The 20,688-nt window shown below is 43.4% G+C and overlaps 1 protein-coding gene across 1 annotated transcript; it reads right to left on the bottom strand.

Annotated features, from left to right (window-relative positions):
* Window positions 1–448: 448 nt before the first annotated feature.
* HNRNPM (heterogeneous nuclear ribonucleoprotein M) lies at window positions 449–12,732 on the bottom strand. The gene is made up of 16 exons (XM_053463885.1): window positions 12,565–12,732; window positions 11,750–11,913; window positions 9,362–9,414; window positions 8,718–8,725; window positions 8,538–8,631; window positions 7,753–8,058; window positions 6,149–6,302; window positions 5,868–5,917; window positions 4,992–5,052; window positions 4,701–4,793; window positions 4,191–4,226; window positions 3,221–3,310; window positions 2,995–3,084; window positions 2,213–2,895; window positions 1,935–1,986; window positions 449–838 (listed from the first exon to the last, which is right to left on the bottom strand). Exons 1-16 carry the CDS (start codon window positions 12,690–12,692, stop codon window positions 675–677), a joined length of 2,226 nt encoding a protein of 741 aa, XP_053319860.1. The 5' UTR covers window positions 12,693–12,732; the 3' UTR covers window positions 449–674.
* Window positions 12,733–20,688: the final 7,956 nt, after the last annotated feature.

Here is a 20,688-nt window from a genome sequence, read left to right as displayed (position 1 = left end):
TTGAAGATCGCATCTGCACATGCTCAGTAACGCGATCAGATCTTCGGCGGAATGCAACGCCTCCCGTGTGTGCATTCCACCGCTGTGCTACTGCTCCTTCCCTTGCCGGCTTGAAGAGAGAACTCTTATTCTGTTCCATAACATCCCCCGATGTGGATGTTCCTACCTCACTCTGCTCACCACCCGGGGAGCAATCGGAGGAGGGATCCCCCTGGACACAACCCGTGTGCCCAACCAAACTACACGTCCGTCCCTGACAAGGAAGAACTGGCTGCGTTTGGTCCGGTGTGGTCTTATGGGTAAGAAGGGGGAGGGTTTTAACTCTTTGTATTTCAGATCCTTGTCCCTAAGGAAGAGCAACACCCATGTGTACTGCCACTATATGCCAGGAAAAAAAAAAAAAAAAACTCAAACCACTTAGGCGTTCTGGCACTTTGAAAAACCACACTTTTAAAAAAAACACCTAGAAGTTTATTGCAGAAATACACAGGCATACTTCCAAAGCAACATCATCCAAAAATTGTTTTGTAGCTTGTATTGTTTCCAAAAAGATATCCACAAAATGTCACAACTATGAATGTGCACACTTGTCACAATAAAATGTAGTAAAAAAAACTGACTGAGGCCAACAGTTATACCTCACATTTAATAAAATTAACGATTTTAAGGCCATACTAAGCATTTCTATCCATCCTGACATCAATTTCTCTTCCTCCAAGTTTAGTTCCATTCATCATGCGGCACGCCCTCTCAGCTACTTCTGGGCTTTCAAACTTTACTACACCACAGCCCTTTGATTTTCCATTTTCCATCTTTATATCTGCATACACCACATGACCTGAAAAGATATACAAGTTACATTAGACACCTGGGCTACAACTAAAACTACTGTGTATTTGATTGATTTAGTCACCTTAGGATGTACATATGGCCTATTGGGACATACAGGTATGTCCGGAAAATGCGGCGGAGACATCTCCCTGTCGCTATACAGTAAATCAGGCTGAACTCTACTTCTGCTGACAGATCGTTGTGTAACGGCAATCACGGCAAGAGCCAGCATACAGTCATTCAAGGAATGCCGACATCCACCAGAATGTCACTTGAGGACTGGAGAGTTGGAGCAGGATTTTTCCAGGCCCTGCTGGGCTCTCCCATTTCTCCCCCCTGCTGGCTGATGACAATTATAGCAGCTAGCAATACATAGCTATGGATCACAATGTGATCAGCACAAATCAGGGGGAGGAAAAGGAAAGTTTCTCCCCCTTTAAAAATACAAGTCTGGCATAACAAATGTAGCTGAGGTCCCCAAAGGGGATTTCATGCCATATTGCACTAGTGTAATTTTTTTTTTTCTTACAAAGTGCCCCCTTAGCCCTTCCACTGTAAGTTAAAAAATAAATGTGATGCATATCTAGGTGGGGTTCAGTTGTGGCACTTCCAGTATAGCAGAAGCAAATTTTGTGATTTTTTTTATATCACCGATGTTTTATTATTTCTATGATTTTAAACACTCTCCTGAACAAAGTGTATAATTTGCTTGGGCTCATCAGATATACAAAAAGGGGAACCATGGTTTAACATATGTTGAATGACCGAAACAAGTTTTGGTTATGAAAACCCTTTGTTTTACAGTCAAAGGCCAGATAAACAAGCATTTGTCCCTAGCAGTGAAGCAAATGGTAGGAGTCTGGAGTTGGCAGCTTCTACTCACGAGTGTAAGCTATACTGAAAACCTCCCTTACATAATGGCAAAAATCTGTTGCAAAACTCAAACGGGAAAAATCTAAATTAGATCAAAATAAGTATATATATCAGCAACAGTGCATATCAAAATGGAGGCCACATTCCAAAACAGTTGGCCACAACAAGATTTCACAGATAAAACCAAACAACTGAAGGGTGTGTGTGATATATATAAGCTGCTAACTTACCACAGTCATTAAATTTGTCCTTCAACATTTTCCATGTGCAATCAAAAGACAACTGTTGAATAGAAGACAGAAATTCACAGAAATCCAGGACAAAGGTCATAAATATTGACAAACTAAATGTTGACCATGAAACATTTTATAAGACTATAGAATCTTGTGTGACCTGCAATCTTTTGTTGCAGGTCATTAATACTTTATATTTTGGTTCTCAACAGATCCCTATAATAAAGGCGACCATAGTTCAACAGAAACAAATACAATGGTGGGAAGAGACTTACATTTCTCACAAAGATTTGACATCCTTTGCGGGGTGCTGCAGCTGGACGATTACCTCCTGCGCCTCCGAATGAGCTGCCAAAGTTATTCCCAAACTTGCTTTGGTCAACATCCATTGGTCTATCAAAGCTTGAGCCCATTCCCAGCCCCATGCTGGTACTCATTCCTAACCCAGTGCCCATTCTGTCCAAAGAGCTGGACCCAATACGGTCTAAGCCAACTCTGCCCAGTGAGCTGGCACTTAAACGGTCTACTGGTGGCAATCTATCCATAATTGGGCCCATACGATCTAACCCTGATCCCATTCTGTCCATTGATGAGGAACCCATTCGGTCTATTCCAACCCTGTCCATACCAGAGCCAATGCGATCCAAATTGGATCCCATTCTATCTATGCCTGAGCTAACCCTGTCCATACCAGAGCCCATTCGGTCTACTCCATAGCCCATACCTGTGCTCATCCTGTCTAAACTGGAAGCTACAATCCTATCAATGCTGGAGGAGATGTCCATTCCCAAAGAGCCCATTCCTGAACCCATTCCAGACCCAATCCTGTCTGCACTAGGGCCCATCCTATCCATGACCAGTCCCATTCGATCAATGTCTGATCCCACTCTGTCAACACCTCTCCCAATGGCAGAGCTCATTCGGTCAATATTGGCACCAAGGTTGCTGGCTCCAGAGCCTAAAAGTAAGTTGACAGGTGTCAAGGTATAAGAATTGAAACAGACCACTGCAAGTGAAGATTAGTATTTACTAGTGACTAGTAACACAAGACACTTACTCAATCCTCTTTCAAGTGGATCATTGTAGCCTCTAGACAGGGAACCCAGTTCACCCCTGTCAAAACCAGCTGCTAAACCACGGTCGATATCTGGGAGGAAAACACTTCAATATGAGAGATATGCCATGTAAGCCAAACTTGAACACTTAATGCACTTAAATGGGTGCCTCCAGAAAAAACTATTTAACTAGAATGACCATTGATGCTGACAAATTGGAGTCCTTACCAGTACTCATCCTTCCAAGGCCCATCCCAGATCCATATCTACTCAGGCTCCCTAGATTGCCATTTCCGCCAATAGGTGGCCCATCAATACCTAGAAGGGGATAAGGGATATCAATTTTAAAATATATAAAAGCATATGTCTTAATTTATGGCACATTTTGTAATCATGTTGCAACCCCAATGACAGCTGCCACATGGCTGCAAACAGGATTCCTTGATTGCTTTAACAGATGTTGGACTGCAATTGTATATTAAATTGATAGTGTTTTCACCTTGTATGTGTACTGAGATTGACTCACCATCCAGTCTAATCATTAGTTCCCTATCGTCTTTACCTCAATTGTGTATGCCATTTTGAACATGTGGCGAGATTATTCTGGTGCACTTATAGCTGACTTTCGCAGCATGGCCTACCGGACATGTCCTGGAAGACTCCCTGGGTTTACAGGATCCATTCCATGGCTTTCATGAAAACTACATCAGACACAGTGGCGAGAGGAAGTTCCTCTGTGCTCCCATGGTAAGGAAAGGCCATGAAGACCTGAACCAATTGTGTACTGTCTGAGGAAGATTCCCAGAGCCATGCAAAGGGAGTAGTTAGGCAAAGCAAACTTTAGCCAGAGAAGGGTTTATTTTTAGGATTTTGTTATGGTGATACTTTGTGTTTAGTGCAAATAAATCACATTCCTGCAAATCCGTGTTAATGAGCATTATTGCCCTTGAGGAACGTGCTTAAGATCCTTCAAGTGACATTTATGGCCCTCATGCTACAGTGTTTGGTGATTTTGTGCGTCTATTGTTAAAGAAACAAACTCAGGACCTTAAGGGTTTAATATTCCTACTGTGCCAAATCTACACATTCTATGGATTAAAACTCAGCCATAATCCATAATATATAATATATAGAAAACAAAATGCATGTAATTCACATTACAGTAGAATATGTAGAACCATTAAACAGTTAGTCTTACCCATTTTGTTCATCCCATACCCCATGGAATCCATTCCTACAACAGAAAAATACACCATAAATACAAACTATGTAGTTTATGTAGGCAACTCTGTGCAGAGGAATACACCATAAATTTAAGGTGGGAACAGTGGGCTCCTATCTCAGGATAGAAGATTGCAATATAGAGATATAGAGATATATATATATATATAATATATATACATACATATATACATACATATATACATACATATATACACACACATTTATATACATACATATATATATATATATATATATACACACACACACACACATTACACACACACACACACACCCACCCCGTGTTAAAGGCTTGAATAAGGACGAATACAGAACCTGTAAATTCTTGCCTTTACTGCAGTCTAGTAAAATTTGAGATTAACTACAATAACCAATGATCTTTTCTCCACACAAGAAAGGTGTGCTACAAGGGTTCATCAAACAAAATGCCTTCCCAATCTCTGCCAGGTGTTAACCCAATACTTACCTCCAGGACCTCCTATGTTTGAACTTCTCAAATGGTTGGCATCTATTGGCTGGCCTCCTGGTCCTAGCCCCATTCCAATGCCTCCAAGACCATCTGTAACAAAATCAAAACAATGTACTAAAGAAAACCTAATTAGCTTCATGCCCAAAATTAGAGGATGCTGGAAAGGTATTTGGAGCCAGCACTGGGTTAACCAGGTTCGTATTTACTCGTAAAGAATATTGGAATCACCACTACAGAGTATGGTGCATGCCGCTACATTCAAATGCAGTGCAAATCTATTACACTTACGTGGAAGTTGAGGAGGGCGATCAGCAGAGAAGTGGTCTCCTTTAGGCATAGCTTTATCATCCTACGAGTAGGAGGAGAAAACAACCTGAAAACTTGTCAGCATAAGTTACTAACATTACACATTAAAGGAGAACTCCACTAAGTGCTAGTTTTTGGATAATGTTTCAAGTAGCTGCATCTTAGCCATTTGTATGTGTTCTAGAATGAATGTGTAAAATATATCCTTGTGATTTTACACTCATACAAGTATAGTATTTATATGGGTAGCCTTTAGTCATCTAGCAAATTAAGTTAAATTTCAAACAATTCATTTTCTAGATGTAGTGTTTATATATTGAAATGTTCTTTTGTTGGTCAGAGTTGCAAACCACATTAAGTTGCCGAGAGCCAGATAGAGGTAGAATGTACAAATATTTAAAAGTTTCAACTCAAAGCAATTACAATATGCCTACAAAAATAGTTGTATTCTTGACAGGAAATCAATTACATATATGTTTTAGTCCGTGCCATTACATCTTACGTCACTGTTTCATATACAAAAAAACAGTTAAAAACTGATTGGAGGCCAGAGAGAAGGAACATGGTACCTCAATACTGCCATTACATTTGTAGAATGCATAAACATTTTTTTAAAAACATCTGACTACAAATCCAGTAAGCAATAAAGCCTATGGGCAACTTATGAATATTAAATAAGCCACACTGTAGCACATTGAGTCACTGATCTGAGTAACATCAGGAAACAGTCTAAAAGATTAATCTGTAGCTTCAGTATTCTGGAAATAGTAGAATGGCATAATGCAAAAAGGCTGGTTAATGATCATGGTCTTAAAAAAAAAAAAAAAAAAAAAAAAAAAAAAAAAAAAAAGCCCTTACCATTTTCACCATCATAGGCCTGTCAAACAGCAGCTGGGCATTAAACATTGCTTAAGCATCACTAGTCAAGGAAATGTAAAGTTAATTTTGTATTCAGAAATACCACTTAACCGTTTCGCATTTAACAAAAAACATGTTTACTTATGTATTCACGCAAGATGAGTTTGTTTACCCTTTATGGAACAAAAAAAAGTCTGTATAGTCAGATTCCCCCCCCCTCTAGAATCAGAATGGGCCCAGCAGTTACAGAACCTGAAGGACTGTTCAGTCGTAAAGGATACAAATAGCTTGCACAGCCTCAATTGGCTGCTCATAGGTGACTGTGCCAATTCCTCTGCTCTTTCCATCCTTGTCTTCCAATACATCTGCACGCACAACAGTACCAGCTATGCCAAATACCTCCTTGAGTTTCTTCCACCCAACACTGTAATCAAGCTAGAAGATAGAGTATCAATGTAAAAGTGTTGTGCACATTTTAACAGTTGTGAAAAATACATTTGTTCATACCATAGGGCCATATACCGTATTGGCTCGAATATAGGCCGCACTTTACCCCCTATATGCGGCCTATATTCGGGGTCTAGCGCCCGACGCCCGGGCCATGCAGTGCAGGGGACCTGTATCATTACTCTGATACGCTCAGACAGCCTCCCCTGCCAGCACTTCCCACAGAGGAGGACGCTACCGCTGTCCTCCTCTGCCGACCCCCCCCTCCCCCGATTTACCGGAGCAGACTCCCGGGTGCCTTGCGGGGCCGGCGGGGGACGTCTACGCAATCCGCGTATACAACTTCCGGTGCCGGCACCGGAAGTTGTATTGCGTAGATGTCCCCCGTCGGCCCCGCAAGACACCCGGGAGTCTGCTCCGGTAAGTCGGGGGAGGGGGGGGGGTCGGCAGAGGAGGACAGCGGTAGCGTATCTCGGGGAGGGAGGACAGCGGTAGCGTATCTCGGGGAGGGAGGACAGCGGTAGCGTATCTCGGGGAGGGAGGACAGCGGTAGCGTATCTCGGGGAGGGAGGACAGCGGTAGCGTATCTCGGGGAGGGAGGACAGCGGTAGCGTATCTCGGGGAGGGAGGACAGCGGTAGCGTATCTCGGGGAGGGAGGACAGCGGTAGCGTATCTCGGGGAGGGAGGACAGCGGTAGCGTATCTCGGGGAGGGAGGACAGCGGTAGCGTATCTCGGGGAGGGAGGACAGCGGTAGCGTATCTCGGGGAGGGAGGACAGCGGTAGCGTATCTCGGGGAGGGAGGACAGCGGCAGCGTATCTCGGGGAGGGAGGACAGCGGCAGCGTATCTCGGGGAGGGAGGACAGCGGCAGCGTATATCGGGGAGGGAGGACAGTGGCAGTATATCTCGGGGGGGGGACAGAGTGGCAGCATGTTTTTTTTGGTGCTTTTTTAAAGAAGAAAACTTTTTCTTTAAAAAAGCACCAAACTTTTAGGGTGCGGCCTATATACGGGGGCGGCCTATATCCGAGCCAATACGGTAAGTATGTTTCTAGGAGAATCAAGTTTGTAAATGGAGGGGGGTTTACCTCAATGATACATTAATACCTGATAAATTACATCGTAGCTACTGACTTTGCTGTGATGCAAGCAGTTTCTCTTGTAAAATTTAAAAGAGCCTTAAATTCAGCCTAACCGCATTGTCAGACACCTTGTGCTGTGATTTTAATATTACTGTGGACCTCAACAGAAGCAATGCATAAAAAACAGACCCCTCCAATATTAAAAGTAGGTTTTGTGTTCATGTGTGAAAAGTGCTTTATGTAGAATGGTGGAACGCTAATCTAATTTACTGCCAGTCGCAAGGGGCACAACAACTTAAATTATGCTTTTTTTTTTTTTACTTTCACCCTCAATACATAACATCGTTAACACTTACATTGGCTACAAACACCGTGCTGCCAAGTCTTCCTGACTGTAAGGCATGGATAACATCTCCAGGAATGTTTGGGTTATTAAGGATACTGGGTGGTATGTTCATGTTGGCTCTAGATGGTCCAGGCCCCATGCCCATAGGGCCAGGTCCACCCATTCCCATGGGAGCAGGCATTCCCATGGGACCCGGTCCACCCATACCCATGGGACCCGGTCCCCCCATACCCATGGGACCCGGACCCCCCATACCCATGGGACCTGGACCAAAGACACCTTGTGCTGCTCTTCTTGAACGTTCCCCATGTGGATCCTAGAGGAAATTATGGAAAACCGTTAATCACTCATGACAATCTTAGCTTATATTTTTCATAGCACAATTTGCAAGTGGTACTAACAGGTACAAGTCTACCATGTTAAATGGATCTTATCACCTAGAACTGGCTCCATCGTTCAGAGCTATGCTTCTCACAAAAGGAGTACTGGAGTACTTTGTAGTAATACAGTTCTATTGAACAATGAAGTGCTGCAGGCCTAACACTGAAGAGTTTTGGTATAGATGAGGTAATTGAACTGAACACCATTACAACTAAAAAAAACTCTTACCAGGGTAAAATGTCAGTGAAATCACTTGTGTAGACAAATCCAGATTTTTATTTTTATATTTCTTTGAATAGGAAAGAAATTGGGCATGGAAGTTAATACTCTTTATGCCAAATAACCATTAAAGATTTTGCCAACAGTATTTTAAGAGTGGGGGATATGTCTTCACCAATAAAAACAAAAACATACCTCTCTAATTTTCAAGGGTCTCCCATTCATAACATGCTTGTTGAGAACTTGCACAGCTTTCTTCATACTCTCCTCCAGCTTAAACTCAACAGCACTTATTAAGAAAATGTCATTATTAGTAAGGACTTGGTAAAAAAACAAAAAACAAAACACAATACAACGTAAAAATAGGATACTTACGCGCACCCCTGAGCAGGAGACATGCACAGGAAATGGAATAAAAAGAAAAACAATGTTAGAACAGTTATAATATAGTACAAAATATAATTGTTGGTAGCCAGAATGAGGGGAACAGTCGATTATTTCCACTACTCACTTCAAACATTACAGCCACAACAGGATTTAGGTACGACAAGATTGAACTTTTCAAATTAACGTGTAGAAAAACCCCAAGAAACAACAGGCTACTCTTAATATATAATACTAACATACCAGGAGAAAGTAAAAGGCCATATAAAAAAAACATTGGCAGATTTTGAACTAAATCACAAGTGTTGGAAGCTCATTGTTTCTGCTCTCTGCACAAGTCACAATTGAGGAGGACTTGAATTAAACTTGGCCACAGCAAGAACAGAATATAAGATAACAGACAAATCTCATCACGTATATGTTTTTGCTCCATGTGAATTCCAGAACAAGGCAACTGCAACCAGCTAAAATTCCTTGAAATCTTGCAAAACAAGTGTTCCAAAGACTCCCACCCAGACATTTACAAAAATAAAAAATAAAATCTAGTCACAACCCAGTCTACCCAAATAGACGGCGCCCCATTGGTACCACGTGAAGTCATAATTCCGTAGAAAGGGGATCTCTCAGTGACTTACCCTTGACTTTCCTTCATCGTCCATTAAGAGCTCCACGTATGTTACCTCACCAACTACAAATCAGATTCCAGACGACACATACCATGGGAGAAAAGCCAAGAAAACAATGGGAATTTAGAACAAGTCAACAACAACCTTGAGCATGAGCCTTTGAGAAAGCCCGGAGACTTCACTACACCAACAAGTAGGTTTTAAAAGTGTGCAGTCAAGCTGAGAAATATGTTTTGGTTCACGATTGTTGAAATTTATCAATTCCTATTCATAACGCCTTTAAACCCAGCTGCAATAACAGAAAAACTCTCTCTATATATGTATTGACCACTGTAGAACACCATTTCCGGTATAGACATCAAAAATCGACGTCAAATTTCTTCCTTCAGTACAGGGGTAATTATTGCAGTTGCAATGAGGTAGACACACTAAGGGGGGGTGGGAACAAACATTACAACTATCTGCGTGGGTAGGCAGGTTTGCACAGCAGAAATAATCAGCAAAAAGTAGCCTTGTCTGCATGGCACGGCAGTCCAAATTAAATTAGAACAAGTACTGAAGGCGTGTGACCGCTTTTAAAGGGGCACTTTGGCGTGGGTGTTTCAAGCAGAGTAGGTTTTTTTTTTTACAGCAAAAATAACTACGCTCTTCTACTTGGTAGCTATTTGCTTTCACCCTCACCATGCCCATGTGACTGCAGAAATTATACAAAAAGTTCATTGCAGACTTGTATCGCATTAAAGCGCTGTGAAGTGGTTTCTACCAGATAGCATTGTAGTTTAGCTGCAGCTACTGTGTTGCTCATCCATCCATGTGCTTAAGGCAAGCTATGTACCATGTGGATTCCAGTACCAGCAGTCGGTTGTACCAGGGCTATATCGAACATTAAGACAAAAAGACATCTTACCAGTGAGAAGAAAGGCTTCAGTTTAATAAATTAGAACAATGTGAAGAATAAATAGCAACTCCATACTTATGACAAACTACCATAGCAAATTTGGCATCATGTAAGTCAGGCAGTTTTATGCCTTATGTACAAGCTGCGTACACTCTCCAAGTGCCAAAATACACAAAGTTTAACACCAGACGTTGACATAAACCCCAAGTATTAGTCCATACACAAGTAAAAGAATACCAAAAAAATATAAAAAAATTAATTAACGCCAAAAAGGCAGTTTTTTTTAAAAAAAAAATTAATTTGCACTGCACACTTTTAAATTTGGTCCTGCCAACAAAATCCAGATTTTTTTTTTTAAAGAACCAAGGCATAGACAGATCCTAACAGGACTACACACACAGCCTGTGAGAACCAGTCCGGACGGAAGATATACAATTACATACTTAAGGAAGTAAAATTTAAACTGACTAAACAGCCATTTGCAACTGAAAGTCAGCTGTGAATGTGTGTTATACATATGAAAAAAACAGCATCATGCTCTGTCTGTAAAGCGGTTGTGGCAGCCTCAGACAGAACAGCGATAAACTGCAGACCTGGATCGCTCTAGGGTGAGACACCTACCCATTTTAACGACAGACATCCGCTAGTGTGTAATATATTATAGATACAACAATTATCTATACACAGAGCCTGGCCTTGACCACACAAATCAAAATTAGTTACATTCAGCTTTAGCACACTAACTACCCAATCACATTTACTATACGTCAGGCTAGTTTTTACTGATGAAATCCCACATTTTCGTCTGAGAAATAAGCCCTCTGTCAACAACCAGCCTCTCTCCGCTGTAGCGCTACATTAAGCGCATTATATTTTAAACAAGTGCCTTTAATTTCTGTAGCTTTTTTAATCTTACAAAAACAAGAATTGTTCAGGCTGGAAAGGTTAATCATATCTGTGGCACCATGAGCACAACATATAAGCTCTACAACAAGCAGAAGACATAAAAGACTCAAGTAATGAGCCAACAGGAACCCTGAATACTTCTGGCATACCAGGGGTCCAGAACACTGAGATGTATAGTTCTGTGCCAAACAACCACCTGTGACTTTTGCATTGTATAAAACATTCAACTGGTAAATGGTGAACTTGGAGCACTAGGTGTGAAGAAGAAAATAGAGAACACAACCAAACTAACAGTGCTACATTCTGACCATGTTGAAGACAAAACTAACAATTTATCAATTAAAATAATCAACAGGCGATGTACCCATTACTAGGAGCTTACACTGGCAATCCTAAACCAAATACACAACCACAACATTGCAGAAGTACCACACTGAGGCCGATAACCAGCCCAAGTATTTAACTCGACAAATGCAGAAATCCAGAGGGCAAAGTACCAAATGAAATCAAAACATGCCTCAAAAACATAAAGTGACTAGGAGAAGGGGAAGAGTGAAGGCAGCAGACTTCAAAGTCTGCTTGACAACCATTACCTTTTTCCTTAACAAGGTCTTTAAGAGCCTGCCACTTAACATCAAATGGAATATTAGAGATGAAAGCTCGGAAACGCTTTTGTGGGTTATAAGGCTCAAATCTGTTAGTTTTCTTAGCAACTTTGTCCTTGCGCTTATCATTTTGTTGAGTCTGCCCGGAGTCACTGAAAAGGGGGAAAACAAATATAAATAAAACTCATCCATGAACATGAGTGGTGCCAAAATGAAACACTTGACATCAATAACTATACTATAAAACCTAGTACTTAACTTTTTGGTAAAAATAGAGCAAACTACATAGCTCATTAAGAAGCATTATATAAGATACAAAATCAGGTGAACACAGTGGCCACATTTAATATTAATTTAATCATGAAAGAGGCCCCAACTTAAAGCTTTATAATATGGCTCCGAGTAAAAAAAAAAACGCACTTGCAGAGATAAAGGTGCAGAATCTCCACTGCGGCACAAAGTATACTTTTAAGTATCCGATACCTTATCATTGATTAACAGCACAACTGTGTGGCAGGTAATATGCACTTAGTACAGGTAGTAGTCATTTAGCCTATAACATAACTATCCTATGCTTATCAACGAAGACTGGGATAATAATTTGGCGGCAAGAAAATTACCACACGACCGGCTAGTAGTGTATGGCATGCCCTATGCCAATTCCACGAACACATCGGGAAAAAATGAGCCATAAAAGGGAAGTGATTGAGCAACAGCATACAAAAGCAGCATACACTATATACCCGCGTCCTGCGGCCTACTGCCACCAACACTCTACTATGGGGCATATTCCATCTCCTCACCCTGACGCTTGCGTTTCCTTGTTGTCTTCAACCGTGCCGTTGCTCCCGGTTGTACCTCCGGGGGAAGCCTCCTCTTTCTTGGGGAGGTTTCGCTGGATTTTCACTTTAATCAAAGCGCTAGACGCCATCTTAATATCAAGTAGGAGCTTTGTGTAAAATGGAGCCAGGCAGGACGTAAGGAAGAACAATATATAACGTTCCGATGCACGATGGGTAGCGACGCAATAGCTAAGGGGCGTACAAATACCAGTTAGCCCATCCCCTTACCCGTGGCGGCCATCACTGAACTGGTCAAATGCCCACACTTGCTCTGCGGTGGCTAGAAAAAGGTTGTCCCTAGTGTGCTGCAGGCCCTCCCATTGCTAACAGCATCACGTATATATACATACATATATAAATTAGAACATATTAGTTATGTACTATGGTTATGTAATATGGTATTAGTAGCTGTATACTCTTACTCTGCTGCTTTTTAACCTACTTGCATGCTTGTGGCTTTCCTCCTCATATCAAAGCTGGGCCACTTGCATCAGTCGAAGCCTGCAGGAGTACCTGATGTCCCTGCAGTGATATTTGCAGACGAGTGCAGAGAAATATGTGCCCCCTACAGATTGTGTCCTTAGTTGGTCTAACACCATCCGTTACACACAAACTCTAAACACCATACCTGGGTACTCACCTGGTCACACCCACTTCAAACCTATTCACTTTCAACTACCATACAAATGTAACCGGTTTGTGATCTTTTATAGGACATGGTATTACGTCCTATAAAACAGGCTCTAGATAACAGAAGACGTAATAGTACATCCTATGGTTTTCACACTAAGGAGGTTGTTTTGTTGCTGATACATGGGAGATCAGGGTGGATTCGACAGTCTGGGGTCCCTATCAGCGGGAGCCAGCTTCGCTAGGTTCCTGCTAACCGATCGTGTGTAACAATGCAAGCCCCAGTTACACCACAATAATAATAATCTGTGGGCAGTGTCAGGACAGGAAATAACAATCTATCCAGACCCTCCTGAAACCTCTGATGAGCTTCCCCCTGCTGGCTAATTACAGGTACTGTGATCAGCAATGCAACACTGTGATCACAAATAGATATCAAAGTGAAAAACTGCATTTCCTCCGCTAAAATATTTAAAAAATAAAAATAGTTTTAAAAAATAAAAATATGAAAAATTAATAACTAAGTCTAGTTACAAAAAATAATAATCAAAAAATAATTTTAAAATGAAAAATTGCTCAAGCACTGTGACGGAACCTTCCTGTCACTGGGGCTTATGGAGGGGGCTGATGACTAGCCTCCTCCCTACTGACTATGGGCCCTGGCCTTATAAAAACTTCCGTGTGTAGGTGCCAGATCTGATTTGCCAGATCTGATTTGATACTAAAGGGGGACTGGCTGGGGCAATACACAAGCGGTGCTGGCTGGGGCATCACATAAATGAATACTAAAGTGGGGCTGTCTGGTGGGATAAATATACAATGTGGGGCTGGCTGGGGGCATAAATACACAATGGGGGGCTCTCTGGAGTGCACAAAAACACGAGGGGGCTGGCGGCATCAATACACAAGATGGCCAGGTGCGGCCATCACATAAATCAATACCAAAGGGAAACCGTCCATGGAAACTCTCCGGATGCGGGTGTCAGTGTGGCAGAGCCTGTCCTGGTGTTTGTGTTTGAGTGTCAGCGTGGCAGAGCCTGTCCTGGTGTGTGTGTGTTTGGGTGTCGGTGTGGCAGTGTCTTTCCTTGTGTGTGTGTCTAGGTGGCAGAGCCTGTCCTGGTGTGGATTTATTGAAGGACTTGGTGGTACCCTGGCTTGTGCATCATGTCACTACTGAGTGCTGTATTCCAACTTTTGTTTCTGTGTATCCTGGTGTGTATTTAGTCATCTGTTTTCTGGCCCTTTACTTTCTGTAGGAATAAATTGAACTATTTAATTTTTACTTATCCAGAGATAAAACGCCCTCCTGAATTTCTAGTCACTTCAGGCCCAGAAATCAGTGAGAGCAAACGTAAAAGGTATTGTGTCCTGGCCTGAGCACACATATACTCTAAAACCATAAGCTGACACACACACTACATTAACACACATAATATAACAGTATATGGTAACACACATGCTAACCATGTACACACACACATGCTTAACTAACAAACACACATGCTCATACAATACACTAACACACACTCTAACACAATAAAGTAGAAATTTTAACTTTTTGAAACATGGGTGTAGGGCAGTTGCTATTACCATTGAATAGCTCTGTAGCTTTAAAGTTGTATCATTCTCCCAACAACTTTTAAGCAGCAGTGGAGAAAAATGCTTTCAATCCAGCTTCCCTTACTCGGATAGACCTTTTTACCAGGGTTGACACAGGAGATAACGTGACATATTTTTTAACCACTAAGACTGTAGACTGTGACTCATTGAAAGACTACCAAGAGAATGTATAGTTCTTCCATAATTCCATTGATCAAAGTGAAGGTCTGAATATCTCCTGCTGTCCACCTTTGTTGGTGTGGAGGGTCAGATTTTTTCAGACCCATAAACTCGGGAGGGGGGGGAGACTTACAAATACACATACACACTAACACGCACACTTACACATACAGACCAATGCACATATACTGTGCTGTGTGTCAGGAGCCTCATGAAATACCATATTTGCTCGATTATAAGACGAGGTTTTTTCCAGAGCAAATGCTCTGAAAAATACCCCTCGTCTTATAATCAGGGTCGTCTTATAATCAGACCTCAAATAGGTCTGATTTTGAGACTAAGATCCAGATCCCCCGCAGCGATGCAGGGGACCTGGATCCTCCTGTGTTATGCCCCCCCCAACTTACCGGTGCTTCTGAGTCCCCGGTGCTTAGTCCGGGCTGCGTGTAGAGCTCTACACGATACAATCGCATAGAGCTCTACACGCTTCCCGGACTAAGCACTGGGGACTCAGATGCAGGGGACCTGGATCCTCCTGTGTTATGCCCCCCCCTCCAACTTACCGGTGCTTCTGAGTCCCCGGTGCTTAGTCCGGGCAGCGTGTAGAGCTCTACACGCTTCCCGGACTAAGCACCGGGGACTCAGATGCAGGGGATCTGGATCCTCCTGTGTTATGCGCGTGCCCCCCCCAACTCAGAAGCACCGGTAAGTTTAGAGGAGGGAGGGGGAGAGAGTGTTAAATGGGGGTGTAAGGCATTTCTGGAGGCAGAGTGCTCTGTGAAATGCCTTTTAACCCCTTTAATGCCACTCTGCCTCCTGAAATGCCTTTTACCTCCCTATATGCCACTCTGCCCCATAATATGCCTTTTAACCCCCTAAATGCCAGAGTGGCATATAGGGGTATAAGGCATTTCTGGAGGCAGAGTGGCACATTGGGGGTCAAAAGGCATATCATGGGGCACAGTGGCATTTAGAGGGTTAAAAGGCATATCATGGGGCACAGTGGCATATATGGGGTATAAGGCATTTCTGGGGCAGAGTGGCAAGCCTGGGGCAGATGTGCATAACTGGGGGGGCAGGTTGAAAAAAAAAAAAGGAAATAGAAACAAAATATTTCGTCGTCTTATATTCAGGCTTTTTCTTTTTTTCATAAGTTAATATTCAGATTTTGGGGGGTCGTCTTATAATCAGGGTCGTCTTATAATCGAGCAAATACGGTAGGTTTCCATGACCGAGCAGCTGCAACCTGCTACTGGATTCTGGAGAAGTGGAAATTAGTTATCTGGAGTGATGAAACACGCTGGAAGACTGATGGACCAATCTGGGTTTGGCTGATGCCAAGAGAATACTACCTACCAGAATGCATAGCGCCTACTGTAAAGTTTGGTGGAGGAGGGATAATGGACTGGGGTAGTTTTTCAGGATTTGGGCTAGGCATTTTACTTCCAGTGAAGGGTAATGGTAATTCTACAGCATGAAGTTACATTTAGACAGTTGCATAGTTCCAACTTTGTGGCACTAGTTTGGGAAAGGCCTTTTCCTGTTCCAGCATGGCTGTGTCCTTGTAAACAAATCAAGGTCCATAAAGACATAGTTTGATGAGTTTGCTGTGGAGAACAATTGAGTGGCCTGCACAGAGCCCTGAACTTAACCTCACTGAGCACCTTTTGGGATGAATTGGAATATCATTGTGGTTCATAATGAGCGTCATAACAATTTCCATGGTATCTCTCTTGCAAAATGTATCTGCAGCTCTGTATTTACAGCTTCTTCCTAAGGGAAGTAGAGTACTTTAATATGCATTCTCTTTTGGTGAGGTGTCAGGGACATTACACTGTCCATTTTAATTAGTAACTCTTACAGAACCCAGAAGTTTCAGACATTACAGTCTCAAATTAAAGGGTACTTTTGCTAATAACTACACACATGGCATATTCCTACCCCATGGAAAACACATGAAACAGTCTTTAAAGTAAAGACAAATAAAGGGAATTATGCAAATGAGGATAAAAAGCTAGCTGCTTAAATAAATACTTCTGTTCTGTTTTTACACAGGAAGATGACTGTTTGGGACCCTTGTTAGCCAAGAGACATGGGGTGACATGTGACACAGCTGTGTTTACAGAGGAAGAAGATCTAATTGAACTTTCCAAAGTAAAAGCAGACAAATCAATGGGACCTAGTGGTATACACCCAGAATTACTGAAAGAGCTTTGAGGTGTCCTGGCAAAAACCACTAGCAGATCTATTTAAACAGTCACGAATGACAGGAATAGTTCCAGAGGACTGGAAGCTGGCAGCCATAGTACCGCTGCACAAAAAAAGGCAGTGCGGTCAACTATAGACCAGTAAGCCTTACATCAGTAGTTGGAAAATTAATGGAACCCATGCTAAAGGACATATGATCATATGTATGATCAGAAACAGCAAGGGTTTACTACAGGAAGATCTTGTCAAACTAATTTAATCTATTTTTTTGACTGGGTAACCAAGATAATAGACCAGAGAGGCAGGGGCGTAACTAGACGCCTCAGGGCCCGGGTGCGAGAATCTGTTAAGGGACCCCCACCCCCCCAAAAAAAACATGATTTTTACCCAACAATTTTTTTTCAACAAATTCAACAAATTCAATTTACATATTGAATCATATCTGTAAAAAAATCTAAGAAAAAGGGGCGCATGTACAAAGGGCATAATCCAGGGGTGTCCAAGTTTTTTCTGCAGTGGGCCACTTCATCAGAATTGTATACGTGCGTGGGCCGCACTCATTTTTCACTGTGACAAAAAATATGGCCTTTCATAAAATATGCAGATTAAAATAAAGTAAAACGACACAAAACCTTTACTCTTCCTCTCACTGATTTCTGGGCCTAGAAAGTTTTGCGACTACAGATTCAGGATTCCCTAGATTTATTCTAGGGATGAACTAAAATGAAAATTCTGGACCAAAACATTCAGGGTTCACTTAGCCAAAACCGAAAATGACCCCCACCTTTAAAAATAATAATAAAAACTCACATTTTTAATAAAAGTAGGTAACACACAATTGGACAAAATTAGCAATATGACTTGGCATGATAGGAGTGTGATTGCTAACAGCAATCACACTCCTATCATACCCAGGCAACCAGTAAATGCTGGTACCTAGGCATGATGGGACTGTGCTCGCTGTGATTGCTGTTAGCAATCACACTCCTATCATGCCAAGTCAGCCAGTACATGCTGGTACAGGGTGGCTGTAAGTGATGTGCAGACCCCATACTGCTGGCAGCATCACTACACAAGGGGGGCAGCTAGCTAGGTTTCAGCATGTACTGGCTGACTTGGCATGATAGGAGTGTGATTGCTAACAGTAGTCACAGTCCCATCATGCCTAGGTTCCAGCACTTACACATCCATCCAGTAAATGCTGGAACCTAGGCATGTGTCACGGTCTGCCCAGGCTGCGGAGCTGCATATCTGTCCTGCTGTAGTTTCTCTGCTTTGCTTTGATCCATTCCTGGATTTCCTTTTGCTTTGTTCTATTTTCCATTCCTTGCTTCTGCTCCTGCTCTTTGCTTCAGCTCTGCTTCCTTTATTAGGTGTGCCCCACCTGTGTGTTCTGTTTGTCTCAGTCTGCAGTCTGCAGTCTAAGGTATGTCTCAGTGCTATGTGTTTGGTTTCCATGTGTGGTTTGTTTTGTATCTTTGTCTGCAGGGATTAGCGTTAGGACCCACCGTCATTGGAGTACTTTGGCGTAGTGGTGGGCTAAGCATACTATGGCCATATCATGTGACGAAATCTCCAATAGTTATCTTGTAGTCCTAGGCTAGTTTCTGTATTCATGTTTGTCTGTCTCTTATGTACCTTTGCCCTTCTTCCTTGAATCATCTGAGGATTCCGGTTCCTCTCTCCTCTCCCCATGTCCCTGTTAATATGTCCTATCCTTGCTTATAGGAGAAGCGTCCGAGGGTTCCGGCTCCTCACTCCTTCCCCTGTGTTCCTTGCCTTCTTCCCTGTCCTTTGTTGTGCCCTGTAACATGTATGTCTTGTCTGGTTATGTTTATTCCTTGTCTTGTGCCTGTTTATATCTTTCAATTCATGTCATGCTTCTTGCCACTTCTCGTGTATATCCTATATCATGTTTCTTGCCTGGTCTCCCTTTCTCTTGCTTGTTTTGTGTCTGCTACATTAACCCTTTACTTAGCTTCCATTCTCCCAGCCTGCAGCATCCAGCACGTGACTCATGTGATATGCTTCATGCCTGCTCCAGGGTACCTGCAGGATTCGTTTTGTTCTGGACTCCATCTGCTGCCATATCAGGGCGCTGGTGTTTGGCTGCACTACCTAGGTGCTCAACGTCTGGGCGAGTGTGGTCACCCTGCACCAGGTCCTGCCCCAGACTCCGCTACTGCATCGAGACTCCTGCAAACAACCATCGGGCGCACTGGGTCCTTCCAGCCATCAGCTTGGACCCAGTCCGTGACATATGGCCGCAGGTAAAAGGCCAGGAGTTCGCGGAGTGTAGTTTGCAGCGTCAGCCCTTCCAGTGGGCCTCCGTATCCGTCTGCCCTTCCAGTGGGCCTCCGTACCTGTCTGCAGCATTCCAGCCCGGCCAGAGGGCTATCTATCATGCACCCCACCAAACGGGGTTTTCTGTTGTGTACACCCCATCAAAAGGGGTTTCCAATCGTGTGCACCCCATCAAAAGGGGTTTCCTCCTAAGCTCGCCCCTTCCGGTGGGCTTCCTCCTAAGCTCGCCCCTTCCGTAGGGTTTCCTGATGTGTGAGCCCTTTCCGTAGGGCTTCCTACCGAGCGTGCCCTTTCCGTAGGGTTTCCTGATGTGTGAGCCCTTTCCATAGGGCTTCCTACCGAGCGTGCCCTTTCCGTAGGGTTTCCTGATGTGTGAGCCCTTTCCATAGGGCTTCCTACCGAGCGTGCCCTTTCCGTAGGGTTTCCTGATGTGTGAGCCCTTTTCATAGGGCTTCCTACTGAGCGTGCCCTTTCCGTAGGGTTTCCTGATGTGTGAGCCCTTTCCATAGGGCTTCCTACCGAGCGTGCCCTTTCCGTAGGGTTTCCTGATGTGTGAGCCCTTTCCGTAGGGCTTCCTACCGAGCGTGCCCTTTCCAGAGGGTTTCCTGCCAAGCTTGCCCTTTCCAGAGGGCTTCCTACCAAGCTTGCCCTTTCCAGAGGGCTTCCTACCGAGCGTGCCCTTTCCAGAGGGCTTCCTGCCAAGCTTGCCCCTTCCGGTGGGCTTCCTGCCAAGCTTGCCCCTTCCGGTGGGCTTCCTGTCATGTTCCGGAGTTGCGGCCAACGACCCACTATGGACTCCCAGTATGAGTGCCTGCATCCGGGCTACCCTGGTCGAGTATTCTCCAAGCGGGCAACCCGCCGTGTACCCTGAAAGAGGGTTTCCTGAGTTGCGGCCAGCGACCCACTATGGACTCCCAGTATGAGTGCCTGCATCCGGGCTACCTTGGTCGAGTATTCTCCAAGTGGGCAACCTGCCGTGTGCCCTGCAAGTGGGCAACCTGTTGTCTGAACCTGAACCCGTGCCTGAACCTGTACCAGTCGTGTCTGCCCAGCAAGTGGGTTACCTGCCGTGTCTGCCTTGTCAAGTGGCTTATCTACCTTGCCTTTGTCTGGCCCTAAATGTCAGCTAGAGACTACTTCCTCAATCCTGTACAGTCATTCTGT

Source organism: Spea bombifrons, chromosome 1 (assembly GCF_027358695.1).
Source record: "Spea bombifrons isolate aSpeBom1 chromosome 1, aSpeBom1.2.pri, whole genome shotgun sequence".
NCBI lineage: Eukaryota > Metazoa > Chordata > Amphibia > Anura > Pelobatidae > Spea > Spea bombifrons.
The sequence above is the reverse complement of the archived record's forward strand: the minus strand, read 5'-3'. Positions and strand labels throughout refer to the sequence as shown.

Excerpts from the sequence above, each read along its gene's own strand:
- HNRNPM (XM_053463885.1), bottom strand. The coding sequence starts at position 12,692 with ATGGCGTCTAGCGCTTTGATTAAAGTGAAAATCCAGCGAAACCTCCCC. Across the intron at positions 4,794-4,991 it reads TCGCCCTCCTCAACTTCCAC|ATGGTCTTGGAGGCATTGGA; the intron begins GTAAGTGTAATA and ends ATTTTGTTACAG. Across the intron at positions 1,987-2,212 it reads GTCAAATCTTTGTGAGAAAT|TTGTCTTTTGATTGCACATG; the intron begins GTAAGTCTCTTC and ends TCTATTCAACAG.